A 23,376-nucleotide genomic window follows, 5' to 3' on the forward strand; every position below is an offset into this window, starting at 1 on the left:
TCACCAGTATACAATACAACACCTGTAGCAGCTGTAAGGTTTGATTTTTCTGCCACTTTCACAAGTTCTTCTGCGGCTGCACAGTGCCGATCGAGATAACTGACGTTAAATGGCAAATTTTTCCCCCTTTGTGCTCGAGATATTAGGGTTCGTCATAACCACTGAAAAATGCTTAGACAAAGCGAGAATTTGGCGGTTCCACTTCAAAAACGTCGACTTAATAGGGTTGTTGAGATAACCGAGGTCGAGATAAGTGGGTTCCACTGTACCGTATTTTCCAGACTATAAGCCGCTACTTTTTTCCCACGTTTTGAACCCGACGGCTTAAACAATGAAGCTGCTAATTTATTGATTTTTCCTGGGTTTTTCACGGTTTCACAAGCTTCATGCCAAAAAACCGAGCCCCATAACATTAGACAAATGAAACTGCTGAACGGGTTCAGGTGAACCAATGAAACTCTTTGCGCCGCACCACATCATAAATATGGATGAGGTTCCTCTGACATTTGACCTGCCGCTCACTTGGACTGTCAACAGGAAATGCGAATCATTCGTCACGCTGAAAACAACCGAGCATGAAAAAACGCACTTCACCTGTTTTCTGAGCTGCACGGCATCAGGAGAAAAGCTTCACCGATGGTGATTTTTAAACGCACGACGATGCGAAAAGATAAACTCCTGAGAGAAATTGTTGTGAAAGGAAGGAGGAAGAGAGTGAACAATTACTTTCTTGGTAGGCTACTGTTTAGATACAAGCCGTGTAACAGACACTGTCTTTCGTTAAAGCCTGTGTAAAGTTCATTAGTTTCAATGTAGACACCTGCGGCTTATAGACAGGTGAATTCAAATTCAGTGGGTGCGGCTTATATATGGGTGCTTTATAGTCCGGAAATTCCGGTGTATAATATATTATTAATATATATATTTATAGTAGCTTTGATCATTTTAAGATGTACTGTCAACTGACTACGTGCCTTATGTTTCACAGATTATGTTCTTTGCTAATATGCTAACTCCAACAAACATGAATGTTCTCTAACTGTAAATATTTATTGGATTGCTCATTAAAAAAATTTTGTTAGTAAATATTTGTAACTTTTATCATTGTAAGGTTGACTATATGCATCATATTTCAGCAAATTACGTGTGTATGATTTGTCATCTCGACTTTCATTTTACTTTGCTGAAAATATCCTATACAAAAATACCAAAGTGTTGAACAAACACACTTTGTATATTTAAAGGTTTGATTTCATGTTAAAACAAATTGTGCACATGAAGTAAAACGTGTATTTGTGTGTGTGTGTGTGTGTGTGTTTGGGAAAATATATGGTACATATATAAAAATGGCCATTTTGTAAAATATTTTTAAACATATGTACAAGTATCTGACATATTTCTGTATCTGTGGAATCCAAATATGAACATGTATGCAGTATATGTGCTTTGCATATATTGCTATATATCAGATTTCCATATGGGGTCGTCTGTGCATTTTATGTAAATCAGGAGGATTAATGTATATGCTAATATATACTGTATATATGCATATAAACTTTCTTTCGCCTTCTCCCATTAGGGCTCGCCACAGCGGATCATCTGTATTCATGATCCGCATGTTTGATTTGGCACATGTTTTTATGCTGGATGCCCTTCCTAATGCAACCCTCCCAATTTATCCGGGCTTGGGACCGGCACTAAGAGTGCACTGGCTCGTGCAACCCTAATGCCTGGTGTCGGTTCCCTGACCGGGGATCAAACCAGGGCCGCAGCGGTGAGAGGGCCGGATCCTAACCACTAGACCACCAGGTAACACTATATATATGCATATATACTGGATCCCAAGTCAACACCCTGACAAGCTCTTGGGACAGACCTTTCTTTTAATTAGCAAGGTTTAGTATTTTATTATTATTATTATTTTTTATCTATTCAATATATTTTATTACTACAAAGTTCCTGTAGATGTCTTGTTACCATAGAAACATTAATGTATTCCACAAGCACATTAATTAGCACCTTCTGACTAATCAAATTCAATAATTTTTTATAAATTTTTTTATGACCTCTCCTGGACTGTTTGACTCAGAATTATGATTAGACTTGGTGCATAAACTTGTCCACATATGCAATGTTCAACACGTTAGCTGAAAAAAAAGTCAAGCTTTGGATAATCGCATTCCAATTACTAATATTCCTAAAAAAATTCTAACTGTTCAAATGCCATCTCAAGTGTGATTGTAATTTGATTAAACAGGGGGAAGAAGGGAGAGGAAGTCAACATGTGCTGTACCTCTCCATGCATAAGTGGCAAGGCCATTAGGAAGATAATGATGTGAGATTAAATTAGAACTGTAATGTCTGGAAGGGCAAATGGTGGAGCAGTTTGAGAAAGAATAAAAGTCGTGACAGAATCCCTAATGTCTTGTTTTACAGGTCACACAGATTGGAGCATCCTAAATTTTTTACTACGTGCATATTACTTACAGTTTCAGCATTTGAAAGAAGCCCCTATCCAGAGTGACCTACAGTGATTTGAGTGGTTGAGGGGATTAGGATATCTTTTGATGTATGTCTTTTTCAGCCATATGTGGTTCTTCCCCAAACTGTTAGCACAAAGTTGTAGGCACACATTTGTATAGGATGTGGTCAGATATAATTTTCCCTTCATTTGTACTTGGAGACCAAAACCACTATTTTCACTATTAAAATGTCGCATCCACAAGGATCAATATCTTGAGTGGCTTGCTTCAGAGTCCTGACCTCATCCCCATTGAACACCTTTGGCATCAATTGTAAATTATTAACTTGTTAATATTATGAAGAGCAGCCATGCTAATTCCCCTCTATTGCTTTCTTTCTCTACCTGCTCTGAGGTTGTGCCAGCTCCAGTCATGTACCACCTCATGAAGATTATGGACCTTCAATGAATTTAAGCCGAACCCGAACCATCTACAGACGTACCAGCGCCATTTGGATCCCACTTCATTTAGATTTTGGGTATTGGACCTCTTCTAATTTTTAAAGGCTCTGGAAAAGAGGAGTTGGTGATGGATCTATGATGATCTCAAATGTTATTTTATGCTATTTTATGAGTTGCTCAGTAGCTCCTGGTTCCACAACGTCAACTAACTGTATAAGACTGTAGAAAGGACATTACTCATATTTACACATACTCTGGTGCTCATGGTAGTTCGAATTCTACAGTGTTTTGTATTGTTTTAAGATTTATAATCACATTCTTGACATCACCCAAATGAGGATGGGTTCCCGTTTTGAGTCTGGCGCCTCTCAAGGGGTCTTCCTCATTCATCTAGAGTTTTTTCTTGCCACAGTCATCACAGGCTGCTCATTAAGGATAAATACACATAATTCACTATAATTGTTAAGCTCTGTAAAACTGCTTTAAGACAATGTGCATTGTGAAAAGCGCTATAGAAATAAAGTTGAACTTGAACTTGAATTGGAACGATGCACAGTACCCAAAATGAGCAGAAAATCTTCACAAGCACAATCCAAAACCTCTCAACAAGGCTCTTAACCTTGAACTGCTCAGATGTATAAATGAAATAATTGTAAGTTGCATCTGAAAAATGCCAAAAATGTTAAAAATCTAGTGAAACATCTTGCCAGTAGCATGGTGGTTAATATAACAGCAAATGGGAACTAAATGTGGAATGAGATGTTCTAAAAGTCCATAATAATCTTATGGTCAATTGCCAACAAACATTTGTCCATATAGTGTACCATATATGTGAGGGGTGTTATATACAGAATTACTGCAGTATTCTACACTGTAATTCAATGCACGAATAGAAATATCTACATAGCGAGAAAGAAGATACAATGGAAATAATAATCATGGAGAAGTGAAGTAAGAAGGGGTAAGTAAACCCCTTTCCAATTAATGCAACAAAAAAAGTAATTTTAAACAAATAGGAAAACCTTTTAACTAATTAGGGAATAGCATATGAGTTTTGCTTTGCTAAGATTTAACCTAACAAAATAAATTTTTTGACAAATATATCCAAAAGCAAACCAGACTGATTAGTGATGCTGTTACATCAGTATTACCTTTAAACAAGAAAAAAGAAAAAAGGTTAGAAAATGAAAAGCAAAGACCAAATGACACAAAACAGACCGGTGAATTTTCCCATATTTGTAAACCTGAGTGAAAAATAAGTGTAAACCATATATGAACAAATGGGCGTTTAATTTTTAGAGCAAACATTTAAACATGCATGACAGTACTTTTAGGATAAAAGTTGGTTGAAGCATGACCACAAAATACAAGTGTGTTTTTTTAAACACTTCATTCCCCATTTAGTCCCCATTTGCTGTTATAATAATCTTTGTTCTTCTGAGGAGATTTTCACTTTGTCAAATTTTGCTCTGTCACCCAGTCAGATGTAGGATAAGGAGGTCTGTGGAGCAGTCAGCATTCCAATTTATTTCAAAGGTGTTCAAAAGACTTGAGGTCAGAGTGTTAAAGCTCTCTCAAGATCTTTCACTTCGACCCATGTATACCATATGTTCATGGAGCTTATCATGCTGAATTGCTGAATTCAAGTCAAGAGAAATTTTAATGCTACCACATCCAAAGGCATCCTATACAATTTTGTGCCTCCAACTTTGTGCTCCAAACAGTTAGAGGAATTTCACAAACGGCTGGTGAAATCGGGTTTCCAAAAGTTTTTACGCAAGCTCAGGGAACTGACCAGTTGCAGTTAAGAGACAGCTCAATCAGGGCTCCAGACTGCGACTAAAATGGTCTCATTTGCGACCAAAAATAATAAATTGCATGTAATATTTTTGCCAAGATCGCCACCTGCAACCATATAAATGTACGTTATGACCGTATAATCTGCATGTTAAGACTTTTTATGTGCGTGTTTTATCACATAATTGTTTGACGTAATAAACGGAGACGCATGCGCCGCCTACGTTTGAGTTAAAGCGCCAAAATAACCAGACAGTTAAATCATTTTTCCTCATCAGAAAAAAAACATGAAAAGAGCTAAAAAAAAATTTCAACACCGCCTATATGATCGCTTCAGTTCCCAGGCCATGCTGTAAAATGATGGCAGGTTTACACATGACAGGATGACTTGAAGTAAGTGTTTTAACATTTTTAAAGTTCATTCTTGTGTGGCACTTAAAAATGTAATTTGGCACCTGTTGTTTTTCTCATAGGAGCCAATGGCTCCTTAATAGATGTTATTGTCTGGAGCCCTGTCAATGAAGCACTAATAATTTTAAACTTGTTCTACAGCAAAGAATCTACAAAAAGAATATATGGTGTAATTCACAAGGATGTGTACTTTACTACTAAGTAGCTGAGTGGACAGATTTCCCTGTCCGTGCGTCCCCCACGCTCCACCAAAGCCGACAGACCATTCTTTTAATCTTTGATGAGCTCTGAGCCTAAAGGAATGGCATGGCATTCAATCTATCATGACAGCTCTCTAAAACATGCTACCCCAGGGCTCGGCAGCTTGAGCAGAGAGACAGAGTGGCTCGGGAGGTCATGGATCTGCTAAACCGTTGCCTCAGTCGATGTCAAATGACAGCTTTTCAGAACTGTTTTGAGGAAGGATGACTAAGCGTGTGTCCTAAGGGAGGAGCGGAGGATAATGAATTTTATAAGAGCATGTGCTGCTTAATGAATCCGTTCACTGACAACGACAACAGAGTCTGTGAGCGCAGACGTTTTGTACAACTTTTTTTCCGCTAATAGGTCTTTAAGGAGCACGTCCAATTCAGGCTAATGACACGCACGCCACAAGAACAATTGGCATCCCAAAGCACCCTACTGTAGTAAATGACACTAATATGCAAAATGACACTTGTGTTGGAAAATCGTTCTGCTAGGAAAATTACAAATGTCAATAAAGCGAATGAGTCAAAACTATTCGGCTGAATGGGTAAGGCTACCCAATGAGAGGTTATTAAAAAAAAATTAGCATAAGTTATGCAAAATGTCTTCACCTACTACAAATACTATGTCAGGTTTAGGCCAAGAGCCACAGGACTATACCTCCAATTAGCCACTGCACCTCACATTGATATGTGATCATGTGACCTGTTTCACATTCAGTAGTAATTAGAACTTGTATGCAGTTTCACCTCTTACAGCATTTATTGTCTCAGGTTTTCCATGGCCCTTGTCTTAATGCTCAGGTTATGGTTTCTGGGTTACATTTATATATAAACAACTATATTTTCAAGATGTAAAGCATCCTATGATATTTACTGATGTATCCTGTAAGTGTTATATACAGTACTGTGCAAAGGTCTTAAGCATTGTATTTGTTGTTTCAGCAATGGTATAAGGACCATACCTAATTATCTTTCGGTCTCTTTAGTAAAATAAACTAGAAAATAATCAGAAAATACATGACATTTGAATGCAATTAAAAAAACAAAAAAACAAAAAAAAACCACAAAAACTGCTTTATTTTAATAACATCTTCAGCTCTGCTACTTCCAGCTCCACCGCCTGTCTTTTGGTTAATGCCACTGTCTCTAATCAATACAACATCGCAGGTCTCACCACAGTCCTATAAACTTTCCCTTTCACTCTTGCAGATACCCTTCTATCACAAATCACTCCTGCCACTCTTCTCCACCCACTCCACCCTGCCTGCACGCTTTTCATCACTTCTCTTACACACTCTCCATTACTTTGCACTGTTGACCCCAGGAACCTGAACTCCTCAACCTTCTTCATCTCTTCTCCCTGCAACCGCACCAGTCCACTGCCCTCCTTCTCAATTCCACACCTGTAATCTGTCTTCTGACTTTCATTCCCTTTCTCTCCAGCATGTACCTCCACCTTTCCAGGCTCTTCTTAACTTGCTCCCTACTCCCACCACAAATTAAAATTTCATCCACAAACATCATAGTCCAAGGAAACTCCTGTCTGACCTTGTCCGTCAACCTGTCCATCACCACTGCAAACGGAAAAGGGCTCAGAGCCAATCCTTGGTACAGTCCAACCTCCACCTTAAACTAGTTTGACATTCCTTCTGCACACTATGCTGCTGTCACACTGTCCTCATACATGTCCTGCACCACCCTCACATACTTCTCTGCCACACCTAACTACCTCATACAATACCACAACTCCTCTTTTAGCACTTGTCGTACGCTTTCTCTAAATCCACAAACACACAATACAACTCCTTCTGTCCTTCTCTATACTTCTCTATCAACATCCTCAAAGCAAATTTTGCATCTGTAGTGCTCTTCCTTGGCATGTAACTATACTGTTGCTCACAGATGGTTACCTCTTCTCTCAGCCTGGCTTCCACTACTCTTTCCCATAACTTTATGGTGTAACTGTTCAAGTTAATTCCCCTGTAGTTACTGCAGGTCTGCACATCTCCCTCATTCTTAAAAACCGGTACCAGCACACTCTTTCTCCATTTCTCCATTCCTAACTCACCTTCAAAGGCATTGATAAACAATCAGGTTAAAAACTCTACTGCCATCTCTCCTAAACATCTCCATGCTTCTACTTTTATGTCATCTGGTCCTACCGACTTTCCACTCTTCATCCTCTTAATCGCTGCTCTCACTTCGTCCTTACTAATCCTATCCACTTCCTGCTTCACCATCTCCACATCATCCAATCATCTCTCTCTCATTTTCCTCATTCATCAGCTGCTCAAAATTCTCCCTCCACCTTCTCAACACACTCTCCTCACTATTCAACACATTTCCAGCTCCATCCTTTATTGCTCAAACTTGTAGCACATCCTTCCCAGCTCGGTCCCTTTGCCTGGCCATCGGTACAAAAGCACAAACATTGTTCTCATAAACTTAAGTGGAATGGAACTCTAATTAATGTCATTGCTAACACCTGTATTTATCTTACTATGTCATTTCAAAATGGCTGCAGTAAAAAAGGTCTATTACACCAGGTCTGTGCAAGACATAAATTCACACTGTTGCTTCAGCTAAGCTACTCTCAAAGGTTAAATCAGCAAACAAAATGGACACTCAAGATATTCAAGCTGCTGTAAAGTAATGTGAATAGTCAAGAGAGATCAAGGACAAAAAAAAAAGACTGAAAGGCCAAGAAAACTTTTAAAATCTGATTAGAGTTTTTTCAAAAGAGACAGGAAGGTCCAGCAAGGACCTGGCTCAGCATCTGGCAGCTTCTTCAAGATGCTAAGTTCATCCTTTTCCAGACTGAACAAGCTTGACCAAGAACGATCTTTGTGGAAGAATAACAGCCAAGAAACCACTTTTTCAAAAGGAGAAAATTGTGAAAAGGCTTAAATATATGTTAACACTCACAACATTTTTTATGATTTATGTGATTAATCAAGTTAACCTTTTTTTTTTTTTTTTGCTTAATTCATCGACAATGTGAGCAGAGGAGTTCAAGAGTGTTGGAAGTATGAGTGCTTCCAGCCTCCAGTCAAACATGGTGGAGGGTCTGTCATGGTTTGGGGCTTTATTTGGGGGTGTTTGCTGGTCTTGGGGTGTTAGCAGTATTTTTTCAAAACAATAAAATCATGAATGATGAAAAGTAAAAAGAGTTTTTTTTATTTATCATTCCATTCCTTGGTTTTATAGTTCAACATGATAACGACCCCAAGCACACTGCTAATGCAGTGAAATCATATTTTTATAGAAAAACAGTCATGGACAGTCATGGACTGTCTTCCACAGAGTCTAGAGCTGAATATATAGTATAGTATCACCTGTACAGAGAAATAAATAAAAGACAACCTAAATCTAAAGAAGAACTCTGAAAAGAGAAGTGAAGAAGTGCTGAAAGAAGCCTGTAATAATATACCAGAAGAATACTTCAGAAAACTTCAGAAAAGGACAGTCCCTCTCAAAATACTGAAGAATTCCTGAATAAAACCATTTTGTTCTATAAATTTCTTTTAATTTTGCATAATTTTGCATACACCCTACATTTTATATTTGTATCTTATTAACGATTAAAATAAAAATATTAATGGTCATTAAAACTTTACTTAAAAACAAAGCTGATGGTGGCCTAAGCAATTCGAACACTACTACTACTATGTTCCCTTACATATTGAAAAAAATCCCAGCAAGGATACTTATCTGCAAACCCTGAAAGCTCAATAGAGTCATAATTTTCATTGTAAATCAAAATGATTACAAGGATGAATTGTGTTCACATAAAAGACCCTCGGTTATTTTGTCATAATGGCATAATGAATCAGAATCGGTTCTTCTAGCATGACATATTGCACAAAAAAAAAAAAAAAAAAAATATGCAGACAGCTGTATATGAAGCAGCTGTATTACAAGCATACAAGAGGCACGATACACAGAACAATCAAGGAAAACCAAATGGGAAATAGAACCCTTTCAGAAGCACTCAAAAAATGTAATTCGAAACTAATGGGCAAAAGCACTTGACCCCTAGGGAATATTATATGAGCTGCAGTTCCAAAGAAAAAGAGAAGCTTGTCATCAACAAAACAAGACAATGAAAATGAAGGAAAGACATATTCCACAGGATCTAATCTAAAAATGAGAAAATGTAATCGTTTTACTGACTCGGATCTTTAAATCAGGTTAAGAAACAACAAAGATGAACAAATCCTGATTCAAGTCATTCTGTTTAATGCATTAAAATGCCTTACTTTTAGTAGACAAATGTGTCAACCTACGCAAATTAACGGTCATATTTCAAAGAAGGAAATAAAATGGTAATGCAGGTAATGCAGCCAAGGACAAATTCTGAGAAAGTAAAATGAATTATTTACCCCTCAACTTAGTGATTTGTTTGTTCTGTGTTGGATGCACATGTGCAACAACCTCTGTTTGTAATGTGATAAACAATACTAGGTCTGTACAAAGAAAAAATTAATTATTAGTTCACGTCCCAAGTGTTTTGAACAAAGTCTTTCATTTCTCTTTCCTGTACACAGCCTGTGCAGCTATCACGTCACAAAAAATACAGACCAGAAAAGTCACAAGGTGAATAAATAATTTCTGTCAAATGTTACAAATGAAAAATAGGCCGCTATCACGAAATGAAAAAAATCACTCTTTGAGACAACTTGTTAGTCCCAAATCAGCCAAAAGATTCATTTAAAACTAACAAATTGTTTATGAATGGCCCATCTAAATCTGAGCTTGCTATTACTTTTTTTTACTATTGCTATCAAAGAAAAGCAACTGAAACAAGAGAGTTGAAGGAAGCGAGCGGTAAGGATCACACAACTGTACACCTTCTGCATCAATAAAGTTGTGTGCTCCTTAACGCTCACTTCCTTCCCGCCATTCACAAACTGGCACTCGGCTACAACTCGTTACTCCCCAGTCATATAAAAGACACATTCAAAATGAATGAATCAAGTTAGGTACAATACAGTAAACAGTGAAATGAAACAGCATTCTCTTAGGTCCAAGGTGCTCATTAAAACAACATAAAATAACCCTAGGTAATGTTAAAAAACAAAACTAAATCGAACTCTGGATAAAATGCACGTGTACAAACGTAGTGCAAGTAACACAAAACAGTGGAAAAGAAAACGCACTGACACTGCAGCACCGCCGTGTACAAAAGATATGTGATAGTACAAATTAGTTTTCCCATATAATGATAAATACTGTACATGGAAACGTTAGTTGTTTAGCAGCAATTTGTGCAAGTAGCAATTTGTGCAAATTGTTTTGATGAGTTAGTCCAAGTGTGTGCATGTATGTTTGTTAATCCTCTCCTTTTGTACTGAGGAGGCGAATGGCTTGTGGAAAGAAAGTGTTACACGGTTTGGCTGTGAGGGCCCAAATGCTCCGGAAGCTTTTTCCAGAAGGCAGTTAGGTGAAGAGTGGGCATGAGGGGTGTGTGTGATCAGCCACAGTGCTGATGGCTTTGCAGATGCAGCTTGTTGTGTAAATGTCTATGACTGAGAAGAGAGAGAGGCCCTGATGATGTTCTCAGCTGTCCTCAGTATCCGCTGTAAGGTTTTGTGATCCGAGACGGCGCAATTCCCAAACCAGGCAGTGATGCAGCTGCTCACGATGCGCTCAAAATCATTCGAACAAAAGCAACTAAAACAGCACAGACTGAGCGAATCAGTCCAGCCCAGAGTCAAGAAAAAAAACGTGTTCAAAAGGAACGAGTCGTTCAACAAGCACGAAGCGTTCATAAACAACCCATCACTAATCCAAGCATGCTTATGATTGACAAATCAGTTAAACCAAAGCAACTCAATGGGTTCTTATGCTAATTTGATGTTACATCAAGAACCATCAATAATAAAAAAGCAAAGTGGTGGTGAAGGATGTTCAAGAATCATCTATTGCAGAGGGAAAATGGCAACTAAATAATCAGCACCCAAACAATTTCCGAAGGCGAGCTATTCATGAGCTAATTCAGTTCGAAACATTTCCCTATTTATGCCATATACACTACATATACATGTGATGATATAAGAAATGCAAAAATAGAATAGAATTTTCTAATTAAACCGAGATTTAAATATGAAATGAATAGGTTTCTCTACTCGTTCAGGGCAATTAAGTGTAATTAGCCACAGGCGGGCAAAAAACTGGGGCATCCCATAACCGAGAAGCACTAACATGTGAAATGCTGTAACTGCAAGGGAAAAGACATCATTCCATTGGGAGAAGTTCAAATGCCAAAGAAATGATGGAACTATTTATGTGAGAATTTGGGGACGTGAGGCTGTAGAAGGATTTTTTTAGACAGCATCCTGAAGGTTGTCTTTTCCACCGGGCATCATTAAATTTCAGGGATGAAAACGAATAAAGCATGGTGATTATAATGCAAAGATAAAGCCAGCCGGTTCATCATAATACAAAACACTATAGCTCTTTTTTGGTTTGCTTTTTCCCCCCTTGTTTCATATGATGATTCATATTGCAACACCTGTCCTGGAGCATGACTTGCCTGCGATGTGTCACAGAACTAATGGGATTATTACAAATGAATGAAACTGACACATTTTTAATATAACAAAAAAAAAACTATTGTAATTACACATTACCTTGTAGGGCTGCTATAAGACACCTCTACCAGAATCTCAAACAGTCGTGCACGCATTTGTGATGTGCTTTTTCATAGAATTGCAATTAACTTAATTATCTCATAAAGCTCATGCTAGGAGGCCGCATAATAGTTTCATCATTTTGCGTCAATCGTTTTGAATCTGATAGTGTAACCTTTGTTTCTCTTACAGAGCTGCACTTGATACTTGTGTTCAAAAGGGTTTAGGAAGAAGAAAAGTAATTATCTTCTTCTTCTTCTTCTTCTTCTTCTTCTTCTTCTTTCGGCTTCTCCCATTAGAGGTCCCCACAGCAGATCATCCATCTCCATACCCCCCCCCCCCCCTGTCCTCTAATCTGCCTCTTTCAACCCAACTACCTGCATGTCTTCCCTCACCAGTAAAAAGAAGTATACATTATTATAATATATTTGAGTAATTAATAGATTGCAAATTAATCAATATAATTCATTATAATAATAATAATAATACTTATGATGATGATGATTATTAATTGAATTCTATGCTGCACCTGTGTTGATTTATTCAGTGATAGAGACTCAAAGCACTTTTGTATGTCGCTCTGTATAAGGGCGTCCGCCAAATGGCATAAATGTAAATATATTTTAAGGTGAAATGCTTAAACGCTTTATATTCTTTTGTTTCAATTTTTTTATTCCTTCATGAATGAGTTTTTAATGCGTGTAATATTCTACTGCTATAGAACACTAAGCAACTGTCCTGAAACCACTGAAGGTGAAAATTGTGTTGAATTTCCTAAACAAAAAAGAGTCAAATTGTTTTCTTGTTACTGATACTTAGCACGGTGCCACTAAGAATCGTTTTAACCCACCAAAACAGCTTCCTATTTATTTTATACGGTGCGTACTCTCGCTGGAGCACCATATGCACAATTGAGCATTGCACAATAAATGACTACAATTACTGCCGTCATGTGATCTCTAATCGGGTGTAAATCTAGTTAATGACAGCTGCCCACATTATCTGATAGCCATCACCGATCTTATATATCTCCTTTCTGATATATCATCCTCTATTGCCATGTTATGAAATGTGTATTGTTACCCAATTCATAAATTGTTTAGTGTTTGCATGGATTAATCTCAACTCAATGGTTCAACTATCTGTCCACATTTTAAAGTAGAGAAATGTTTAAAATGTACTCACATTTCTTTTTGAACAATATACTCTATGATGTGAAGCTCGAAATTCTGTCTGAATGTGTGTTTACCAATAGATTAATCTATGCAGTGAACAAGGGCATGACATAACCTCTACACAAAATGTTCTTCCATGTAACAGCATATTTCTTCCTGAGAGGAAAAAAAACAAGAGTGATAGTTATATTTGCATTGAGAATTCTAATAAACACTAATTTAAAGTATTGAGACCCCTGACTTTGCCAGCCATATTTGCCAGCCGTTTTTTTTACTTCCCCAAACTGTTATCACAAAGATGGAGGCACACTGGATTTGGTATCATTACATTTCTGTGCACCTCAACTAGGAGACTCAACTTGTTCAAGTACGAAAATGCCCCTATAAGCATATATGCATTGGAGGAAAAGATCTTGAGTGGCCTGCTATAAAGTTCTGATCTTAAACCTACTAAACACCACTGACTGCACCCCAGGCCTCCACACCCTACATCGTAACTGACTTAACCAATGCCCTGAGTGAGCTTATTGGGCTGAATTAGTGCAAATCTCTGTTAGTACTCTCCAATATCTAGTGGAACATCTTCTCAGAAGAGTGGAAGATATAATAACAGCAAATGGGTACTAAATGTGAAATGAAATGTTAAAAAATGCACATATGCATCTTTTGTCCATACAGTGTATCTTGGCTGCAGCGATAACTACCTCCTCCCCTTTCGCATTCAGATTGAATGCAATTCCAATTAACTTTCAAGCCCGTTTCTTAAGTGTGTGTAAAAATAAATAAATAAACACAATTCCTTATTAAATAACGTTCAGAGACGTCTTTAAATGTTTCCAGATTTACGGTTTACAATAAATCTTCTAAAGGTGACTTACAGGGTTCTAAGCGTTGTGTAAGCTGCGATAACAGATGATAAACTATTAAAGATCTCGAATTGATTTGGGTAGGGATTAGAGGACCTGTCAGTGCCAGAGGCTAAATCTGTTTAATAACTTTGCTTCAAAAGCACCAAATAAGATATCTCTTAGTATAAATAATAAACAAGCATTAATAACTGTGTTAAACGTTAATAACAGTGTTAAACGAAGCATTAGGAACGCAATTATGGAAAATTTAAAAATAAAGTCTAAATATCCTGCTAAATTATTCAGTATAGTACTAGGCTACTTCCCTATTCATTTCACATTCAGTGCTCTCCGTTCACATTTATTATTTACACTACAGGCCAGAGGTCTATAAGCAGCACTTACTCCATGAGACAAGTTTAAATAAGGTATAAACACATTAGCTAGAGTTAGTCGCTTGTGTTGTATATTGTTGCTAAATTTGTATTCTTTTATACCTTATATACCTCATTTAATTAGAGTAGGAATTTTGATTGATCCAAATGACTTTTAATTCTGATTTGTTCACTGGTTCATTGAAAAAACAACATTGGGGCAAACAGTCATGTGACATTGAGTGCAGTGGCTTATGGAAAACAAGTTCAAAATAAGTTAAACCACACATTTGCCTAAGTGTGTCTAAAATGTCATTTAAAATTATGAGTGCATACCCTGTGAGTTTTGTATCTGCTTTTCTGACCATTAGACATTCTTCTGCTAATGTTACTTCATTACTGAGAAAATACGTGACATTTTTCAGCATGTCACGTGACACAAACAAACCTTTTAAGTCAGCTGTTCAGTATTATTATCATTTAGTCATCTTGAGCTTCTTAAAGCACACTGCAATTACGAGCTCCCTGCTCAATCCATTTGGGGCTGATCATCGCATTTAAATGCTAATTGGAAAATAAATTTTTAAATATAACACGCATCACATTCTTCCCAGATGCTTCCCTTCTAACAGAGAGACACAAAGTCATATTGCTAAATTGAATAAAGGGTCCTGAAGCAGCCAGGTCTCGATTAAGTTCACTGAAGAATAAAAGCACTCTGCTGAAGATTTGCATTCGGAGCGAGTCTCGTTCAAGCATGCTCGGGATTACAATTAACACTTTCAGTGGGGAGTAGCACTCAAAGTGAAGCAGCCACAAATCTTGCGAAGCATCAAGTGACTTCCACTTTGACAAAAGCGCCTGGGTGTTTTTACACGCGTGTCTCACGCACACACATACACACACAGCATGAAAAGCAAAGAGACATGCCTTTATTCTTTTAGGTTCGCTTGGATTTTTCATTACGAGTACCGTCAAGGCGATTGACTCTGACCTAGACAAACCGACCTAATACACAGAGCTGTCCTTTATTCCAACTGCTGCTCTTTCGAATTTCTAATTGTGTGTCTTGCAGCATCAGTCACCCAGCTAGTGTAGCATGCCTGCGGCTACACCTCTGCATTGACTTTAACACAATCTTATACTCCCGGGGAATACTGACTAAACCCCGTGAAAGGAATAAAAAAACACCACAGGGTGTGCTACTACGTGAAGTAATCAATGATTGGGTGGTGTGTTACAACCCCAAAGTTCATTAGTTTCCTATTAAAGTATACCCCATGCTGTTTCTTTTCTCTTACACAACAGCCAATTATGAGTTTCTTTTATATTAATTCAAGAACTTTTTAAACAGTATTATTTTTTTAGTTAGCATGAAAGAAGATAGTTACTGTATCATATAATGTGTTATAGCATCTATAAGCAATTGTTCCCTATTCAGCCTCTCTTTATTTCCTCTCCAGCATGTCACATCAGAAAGCAGGTCACGCCTAAAGACTTTCCTGTGGCATCAATGGCAAAACATCTGAAACTTCCATAAATGGGGCCAATAAAACTGCAACATATACATATAATTGTGCATTGTTACACAAGTAACACAATTGTAATGTTTATTATTAGTCTTAGATTATGTGATGCGTGCCCACCAAAAAAAACACACTTAAAAATTTTGTCTGCATTACGATCAGAAAGATGCGGTTACACCAAATTGTTAATAATTCACATTTTTTGCATCAGTGACAGCCAACAATTTCCCAGAGATTTCAAAACAATTTCAGCAACATAGGATTAAAAAATGCCTGCCCCCCCCTCCAATTGCACTTCAAACTTCAAGCAATGAGAAATACAATCATGACAAATGTTTAGCAACAAAAACATGTCATATTCAGAACTGCAAAAAATATTTATTGCCTTATTGATTTCTTACTCTGTAGGGAAATTACACCTAATCCAAAACACTGCTGATGTAATAAGTGAGAAACTCAACTTGAATCATTACAAAATCTTATTAAAGATAACGAACAAGAAAAATATTACTGGTATAGCATTTTTACCAAGCCTAGATGGAAATACGAAATGCAATTAAGGTATTACTTTATATTTATATGTCAGTAGACATTGTCTTTCATGTACTTGCAACCAGAAATTCAATTAGAGTTCAATTCAATTAATTAAAATCCATGTAAATTACCATTGTCACCACCACAGTAGAATTCAATTGCAAAAAAACGCAGATTTCCAAATGCTGTGTTTTGTTGCATGTACAATGTTTTTGCACTTTGCCCATATTTTGCCATGAGCTCTTTGCTGTAGATTTATCTAGTGTAGTGGACTACACTTGGCAGAAATGAAAATCAGGCCTTTGCCTGCCTGAGGCCTGTCACACCTGATTTAAAGAAAGATACTGTACTACATGAATACTTGGGCTGGTGGAACATCGTCTGCAACAATACATTTTGTGGTGTAACATAATATGCAGCACTTAAGATTATATACATACATACATACATACATACATACATACATACATACATACATACATACATACATACATACATACATACATACATACATACATACATACATACATACATCAAATAGCAGGTAGAGTGCAGCATCATCCTGTCATTTTTTTAACAGGTTAGAAAGAACAAACAATAAATCTCATGCACCACTATATGATGTTTTAATTTCCATTTCAGTTCATCAGTGCCTCTAGCCCTGATTTAGTACAGTCTTTAGACCAAATAAAGCTATATGAAACATGGGGCCAAATAAAAGGCAAAAGTATGTGGATATTTGACCATTACACCCAAATGTGGTTCTTTCCCAAACTGCTGCCCAAAAACTGGAAGCACACAATTCTCTAGAATGTATTTTAATGCTGTAGCGTTACAATTTCCTTTTGGAATAACTATGTGATCCAAACATGACTATGATGCTGTGCACAAGGTGAAAGGAAAAAGCCATGGATTAACAAAGCTGGGGTAAAATAAATCAATGGCCTGAGCTCGACTGCAATGAACAATGTTAGGATGAACTGAAATGCCAGCTTTGGATGGGGCATGATGTCCACTTCCATAAGCCCCTTTAGTGTATATCCTTGGCTCACAAAACCTAGCCAGATGTGCTACCTTAACCTGTCTCTGATGGGTGTGGAGAAAGCAAATCTGTTACCTCGACCCTGCTTTCATTGCCTTCCATTCCAGATACAAGTCTGTCTCTGCCCTATTCCTGTAACAACTCTTCCATCTCCATCTGTGCTCATCCTGTTCCAAAAAGCAATACTAGCAGAGCTGAACATTCACCTTATTTCCCTGTGGGTGCTGGTCCACCACCATGGTCCCATTAGCCAGAATCATCATTGCCACATTTTGTTCAATAAGGAAATGATTAGATTTAGATGGATTATCGGTTACTTTACTCTATAGATTATTTGTCTACTTTTTTATGAAATTCAAGATAAAAAAAAACAAAACAAAAAAACAGCGTATCAGTAATCGAATTTTTTTTAAATGTGTCAATGGTCAAAACTTCACTGAAAAGCTGCTGACAACCAAAGTGTTTAAATAAAAAACACCAAACCAAACACAGCAAAACACCGAACCAATTATCATGAACTGACCACATATCTCACTGTGCAATAATACTGGCTCAACCATGTGAATACAAGCTATAATAAAAATCTCTATGAACATGAGGCTTCTAGTTGAACATAATGCTGCAAAATGGATAATGTTCTGTATATGATCAGGACAGATAAAGTAAGAGCATGGACCCTATGACTTTAAAAAAAGAAAAAAACAGCAAAATGACCACCGGCTATTTTTTAAAATGAGATGTGATGGGAATAGTGTCAGGAAAGCATAAAGTGACCCTGCCTCCCCGCCTCATTTAGAACAATTATTCACACAGAGTTTGCCAATGCTTCTGAGAATTGTTCTCCAAAGGTGACACAAAGCGTTACTAACCGAAACAAATTTGAGAACATCCTAATCAACCTATTTTGGCTCTTAGGCATGGTGTGTCATCAAATGAACATGCTGCACAATGGCAAGCTCAAGTGCACTTGAGAGCTGATCTACGAAGGAATCGTTATTGAAGATAAATACGAGATTCTTGCCAGAAACAATTTCACCAGAATACCGAATGAATGAAGGCAGAGCATGAGGCAAAGAAAGACACCTTGGCGCATTAATTATGTGTCCAAGTGGCAAGCTTAGTCTCAGCGAGGACGACTCAAGGTGGAAAAACAACCCTGATTTACAATCAGCAAACAGAAAATTTATGTCAAGTAAAAAAATAAATAAAAATGACTGCTCTAAATCCATAAATTAGGGATCTTCATTGACAACAGTTAAAATCATCAAAACGTTTTGGGATTAAGGAATATAAACACAGTAGTTCTCCATACTATTGATTCCATCCACTTGAGAGCTATTATGACATTTGACCTAATTGTATACATTTTTTTTGTTGAATCCAGTGTTACTTTGTGTAGTACAATTTGTTTTTTGTTTTATCTTCTCAAAAATCATTTTCTTGACTGTAATAGATCCATCAAGGGAGGTGGAGGAGGAGAAGGAGGAGGAGGAGGAGGAGGACATTTCATCCGATCAGCATCTTGATTGCAAATGCGCCAAACAAACCACGCTATAGCGTACACACGTGAACCTTTTTTTTCTGCACCTTTAAATTCAGGTGTGCATCTACTTTAACCCATTTTGCTCACCGGCCGCGATCTGTGCAAACCTCATGTCCTGTAACTGTCGCAAATGTGAAAGCAGTCCAATTAAACCCCATTTCCAACTGCTCATAACCCTGCCTACCTGAACACCAATAATCAGATGGGCACTGAAGTCCTGCAGGGTTTATAAAATAATCCTGGGCCACAAAGTACCTCTAAATAGACTGGACAAAGGAGTGAAATTGTGCTTTTATTTGTCATTTCGAAGCAACTTTCTGAGTTGTGTTATTGTGTGGAAGGCAGATCTAGTGATCCATATTTATTGGGGTAAGGATTCTAGTTATCCATGTTGTTTCAGCATGAACCCATGGGCAGATTTTTCCAGCATCAATGATTCACTTAATACAACAGAAATTATAACGAAAAAGTGAAACCAGAAACTAATACGCTTTCATACTTCGGTCATTTAAAAAATATATATAAATAAACAACTCTTTTTTTTTTTGTCTTGGACAAAGTGCGCTTGACAAAGCCCGCTCTCAGCCTCTACACACCCAATCCTTGTTCTCTCTAAAAAAAAACCTACACAATACCGGTTTCCTTACCGTCGAAATCCCTGAAACGAGGACGGCCACGACATCCGCGATTTTTTGAGTCCCGGTCGGTGGCCCGTGTCCACCGCGTAGCTTCGGTCCATTTCCGCGTCGGTCCGCGTTCACTTCGCGCTCGGTATCGGAACGGCGTCGCGTGCTGATTGCGCTGTGAGCCTCGCTCTGAGCGCATTGAAGTGGCTGCTGATATCAGCTCCTAGTGCTGCTGCTGCTGCTGCTGATGGTGGTGGTGCTGAGATTACAAGATGTTACTGCTACTGCAGATGCCTCCACTAAGGTCCAGCGCTTCTCGCATTTCCACCTGCAATCCACCGACTCACTGACACTCCTTCCGGCACGGCACCCGACTTTTACACAGATTTAATTCTCTGTGTGTGTGTGTGTGTGTGTGTGTGTGTGTGTGTGTGTGTGTGTGTGTGTGTGCGCGTGAGCGTGTGTCCGTTCATCGTACCAACTTCTGAACTTTGCTTTGCAATTTTTATACACTATACGGAAAAAAAGTTTTTTTCCATCCATATGTGGTTCCTTGAGGCACACAATTGTAAAGGATGGTTTTGTTTGTGGTAGCATTAATATTTCCCCATTTACTTGAACTAGAAGACCCAAACCTGTTCCAGCATGACAGTGCTGATGTGCACAAAGAACATATACTCCATGAACATATGGTTTACATGAGTTAGAGTGAAGGATACTGAGTGGTCTGCTATTGAGTTCTGACCTTAAGGTGAACACCTTTATAATGAATTGGAATGAGTGAACCCCAGGCCTCACCCTACATCACTACCTGACTTTACTAACGCCAATGTGGCTGAATGAGCACAAACAAAACAAAAACTCTACAAGCGCAAAAAAACCCCAAAATCTAATGAGGTAATCATAACAGCAAATGAAAACTAAATGCAGAATGGGATGTTCAAAAAGCAAATCTTATGGTCAGGTGTCCAAAAACTTTAGTCCATATAGTGAAAATGTATAAATCATTAATCCACCTATACATATGTTATGGTTATATAAAACTTATTTTAATAGCACATTTCACAAATAACAGCATTGACCTTTATGAGCTTTCAGTGAAAAAAAATTATTCAGATGTGAAAGGTCTTGTCATATCTGAAATAGTTAACATTAGGTCATAAACCACAGGAAAAAAAAGGATTCCTGGATTATCTTGTTTGACATTTCACATTGACATTACACTACTTAACCTTGGTATTGATTAGCTAATCTTTCACACTGTATTTTGTATTTTGTTCAACCGAATTCATGTTTTTTGCGTATTTCTTTGTAAGGTCAACAACAACGTCTAAATAAATACATTGCACAAGTGTAACATTCAAACAAATATTCTCACACTGTCCATGTCTGTATGTGCAATGCAGAGTTAACCCTGCTACAGATCACAGCACTATGGCTGGCCACTCAAGATCTTCTACTCTAATCCATGTAAATCATACGGCTTTGTGCACAGTGGCATTGTCATGCTGGAACAGGTTTGGTTCTAAATCGAGTGAAGGGGAAATAAAATTTTGCTATATCCAAAGATATCCTATACAACTGTGTGCCTCGACAACATTCTGGTAACAGTTTGTGGATGAAAACAAGGTGTATTATGAATATACCAGTTATAACATATTTCAGCCATGTTTATAATTTGTGTTCAAATGAAATCTGATACACATATATAACAACTGGAATCTCATAAAAAATGTGACTCACCAAACACAACCAAAACATCCACCGTATCCAGTACACAGACCAGGCTAATAATGGTACAAATATTTACAATGCGTCTCCTTTCATAGTGGTGTCACTCAATCACAATCAGTGCAATTGAATTAAGCAAGCTCATGTGTGTAATGTAATTAATCAAGCCTGTGTGCTTTTTTTAATTAGCTAAAAATAAAAGAAATGTTTGCCTGGATTGAAATTGTCTTAGATATTCACAGTGTTCCATTTTTCTTGCAATTCTGGCTATGTAAAAATCCATTCCATTTTATGCACGTTCAAGAACAGACATTTGTCACAATGCAACTTCCTGAATAAAAATCTGGAGTTAGAGATCTTAAATGAACAAGCCAGAGGCAAGAGTGGAAATGAGCAAAACTCCCTGAGACAACACGGGGAAGAAACCTGGAGAGGAACCAGATTTAAAAGGGAACCTTTTATAAATCCATACTCTTGTTATAACATAGACTATAAGGATGTTCATTATGTTGTCAACATTTTTATGATTACAGAAGAGGATTTTAGGTACAAGTCTACAGTATTAAAAGGAGGATATCCATTCAAAAAATGATTGTTTTTTGATCTGTTTTTTGGTAAGTGAAATTCATCCGGCATTCACGTGGGACCGTCCAAAGCAGCAGAGAGTGAGTCACACAGAGTGCAAAAAGCTCCAAGCAAAAGTACAGCATTAGAATGGGTCAGGCACAAGATAAAAAAAAATGAGTCAAACACTGCCCCTTCCAAACATACAGCATGATGATGACCTTCCCACATTTACAACTCCTATGATCCTTATTGTGTGACAAAGTCACATGACAGTTGATTACTAGAAAAAGCTAAAACTTTGACTTAATGGCTCATGGATAAAAAATAATAAAAGCTTGTAGCATTGTATGGAGTTCTCAAATTAACTCCCAACAATGCCACAGCCAATGGTGCAAAATTGGCTGTGGTCTCTTTGTGAAAGTGCTGTCAAACTCCCATGTCAATATCAGAAACACTAACTGATTGTGGGCATCTCTGAGTTCATGCATGTATAAAAGAGTGAATAGCATTTTCCTCCCAGTGTGTTTAACTGCCCTGTGGCACAATAGTTTGAAAAAATGGGGTCAACAGTTTGACCTGGCCGGTCTCAAAGGAAGCAAATGAGAGGTACTGGACAGATGCAGTAGCAGATAAAGGCATTTTTTTTAAAACATGATGGCAATAGTAAAAAAATGATAAACAGGTTTAGGAACAGAAACAGGGCAAAATAGGTCAGGTGAGCTACAAACAGAATATCAAAGAGCAGGCTTGAATCTAGATCGTGGAACAAAAACAATTCTAGATGAAAGTAGCAAGCAATATTACAAAGAATTGGTAATGGTAGAGACAAAGCACAAGTGAGCATATACTTCAGGTAAAATTAAGGGTATCAATTCATCGCCTAATAAAAAGCTTAAACAGAAAGAATGTTCAGCAAAAGGTCATGTGACAAAACCAAAAAAAGACATTACATGGAGGGGAGACATGACAAGAAAGTAAAACAAAACACTGTGTGTATGCTAGTTAAACACAGAGAAAAAACAAAAGCTTCACTCTTCCAGGTTGGTGGCTGTCGTTTATATGTAAATGATAATTGGTGATTTGTTCTTGTCATGCAAAAAGTTTAACCAATCTCATCCAATACAGCAAATATTGTCTAACTAAACAAATCAGTTCTATATTAGAAGATAAACACAAATTAGTGATTATAAATATAATTGTAATTTATCTAAAAAGCTTTATATTTGAATCAGAACATACATGTAAGAGTAAAAGACCACACTGAACTGTGGGGTCCCCCGTAAGATTATAGTCCCTGAAACACACATTTTTTACAAGGGTATCCGCCTTCATGCCATGCATGTATTCATTCTAGTATTTTAATTTAGAGTCAGAAGATACAGAGTACACCTGAGACTAA

General features: G+C 37.5%; 1 protein-coding gene across 4 annotated transcripts in view; it reads right to left on the minus strand.

The window, feature by feature from the left end:
• The window catches only part of LOC310741456 (3',5'-cyclic-AMP phosphodiesterase 4D-like), a 200,805-nt gene that overhangs the window by 127,789 nt on the left and 49,640 nt on the right, over positions 1 to 23,376 (minus strand). Inside the window, exon 1 of one of the 4 annotated variants that reach the window (XM_083569318.1) lies at positions 19,701 to 20,026. The exons of 2 other annotated variants lie outside the window; for them this stretch is intronic. In XM_083569318.1, the coding sequence (XP_083425444.1) occupies positions 19,701 to 19,792 (92 nt within the window). In that variant the 5' untranslated portion in view covers positions 19,793 to 20,026. Of the gene's footprint in view, positions 1 to 19,700; positions 20,027 to 23,376 lie in introns of those variants that run through there. One more of the 4 variants, XM_083569309.1, reaches the window with a different exon arrangement.

Source organism: Silurus aristotelis (assembly GCF_946808225.1).
Source record: "Silurus aristotelis genome assembly, chromosome: 18".
Classification (NCBI taxonomy): domain Eukaryota; kingdom Metazoa; phylum Chordata; class Actinopteri; order Siluriformes; family Siluridae; genus Silurus; species Silurus aristotelis.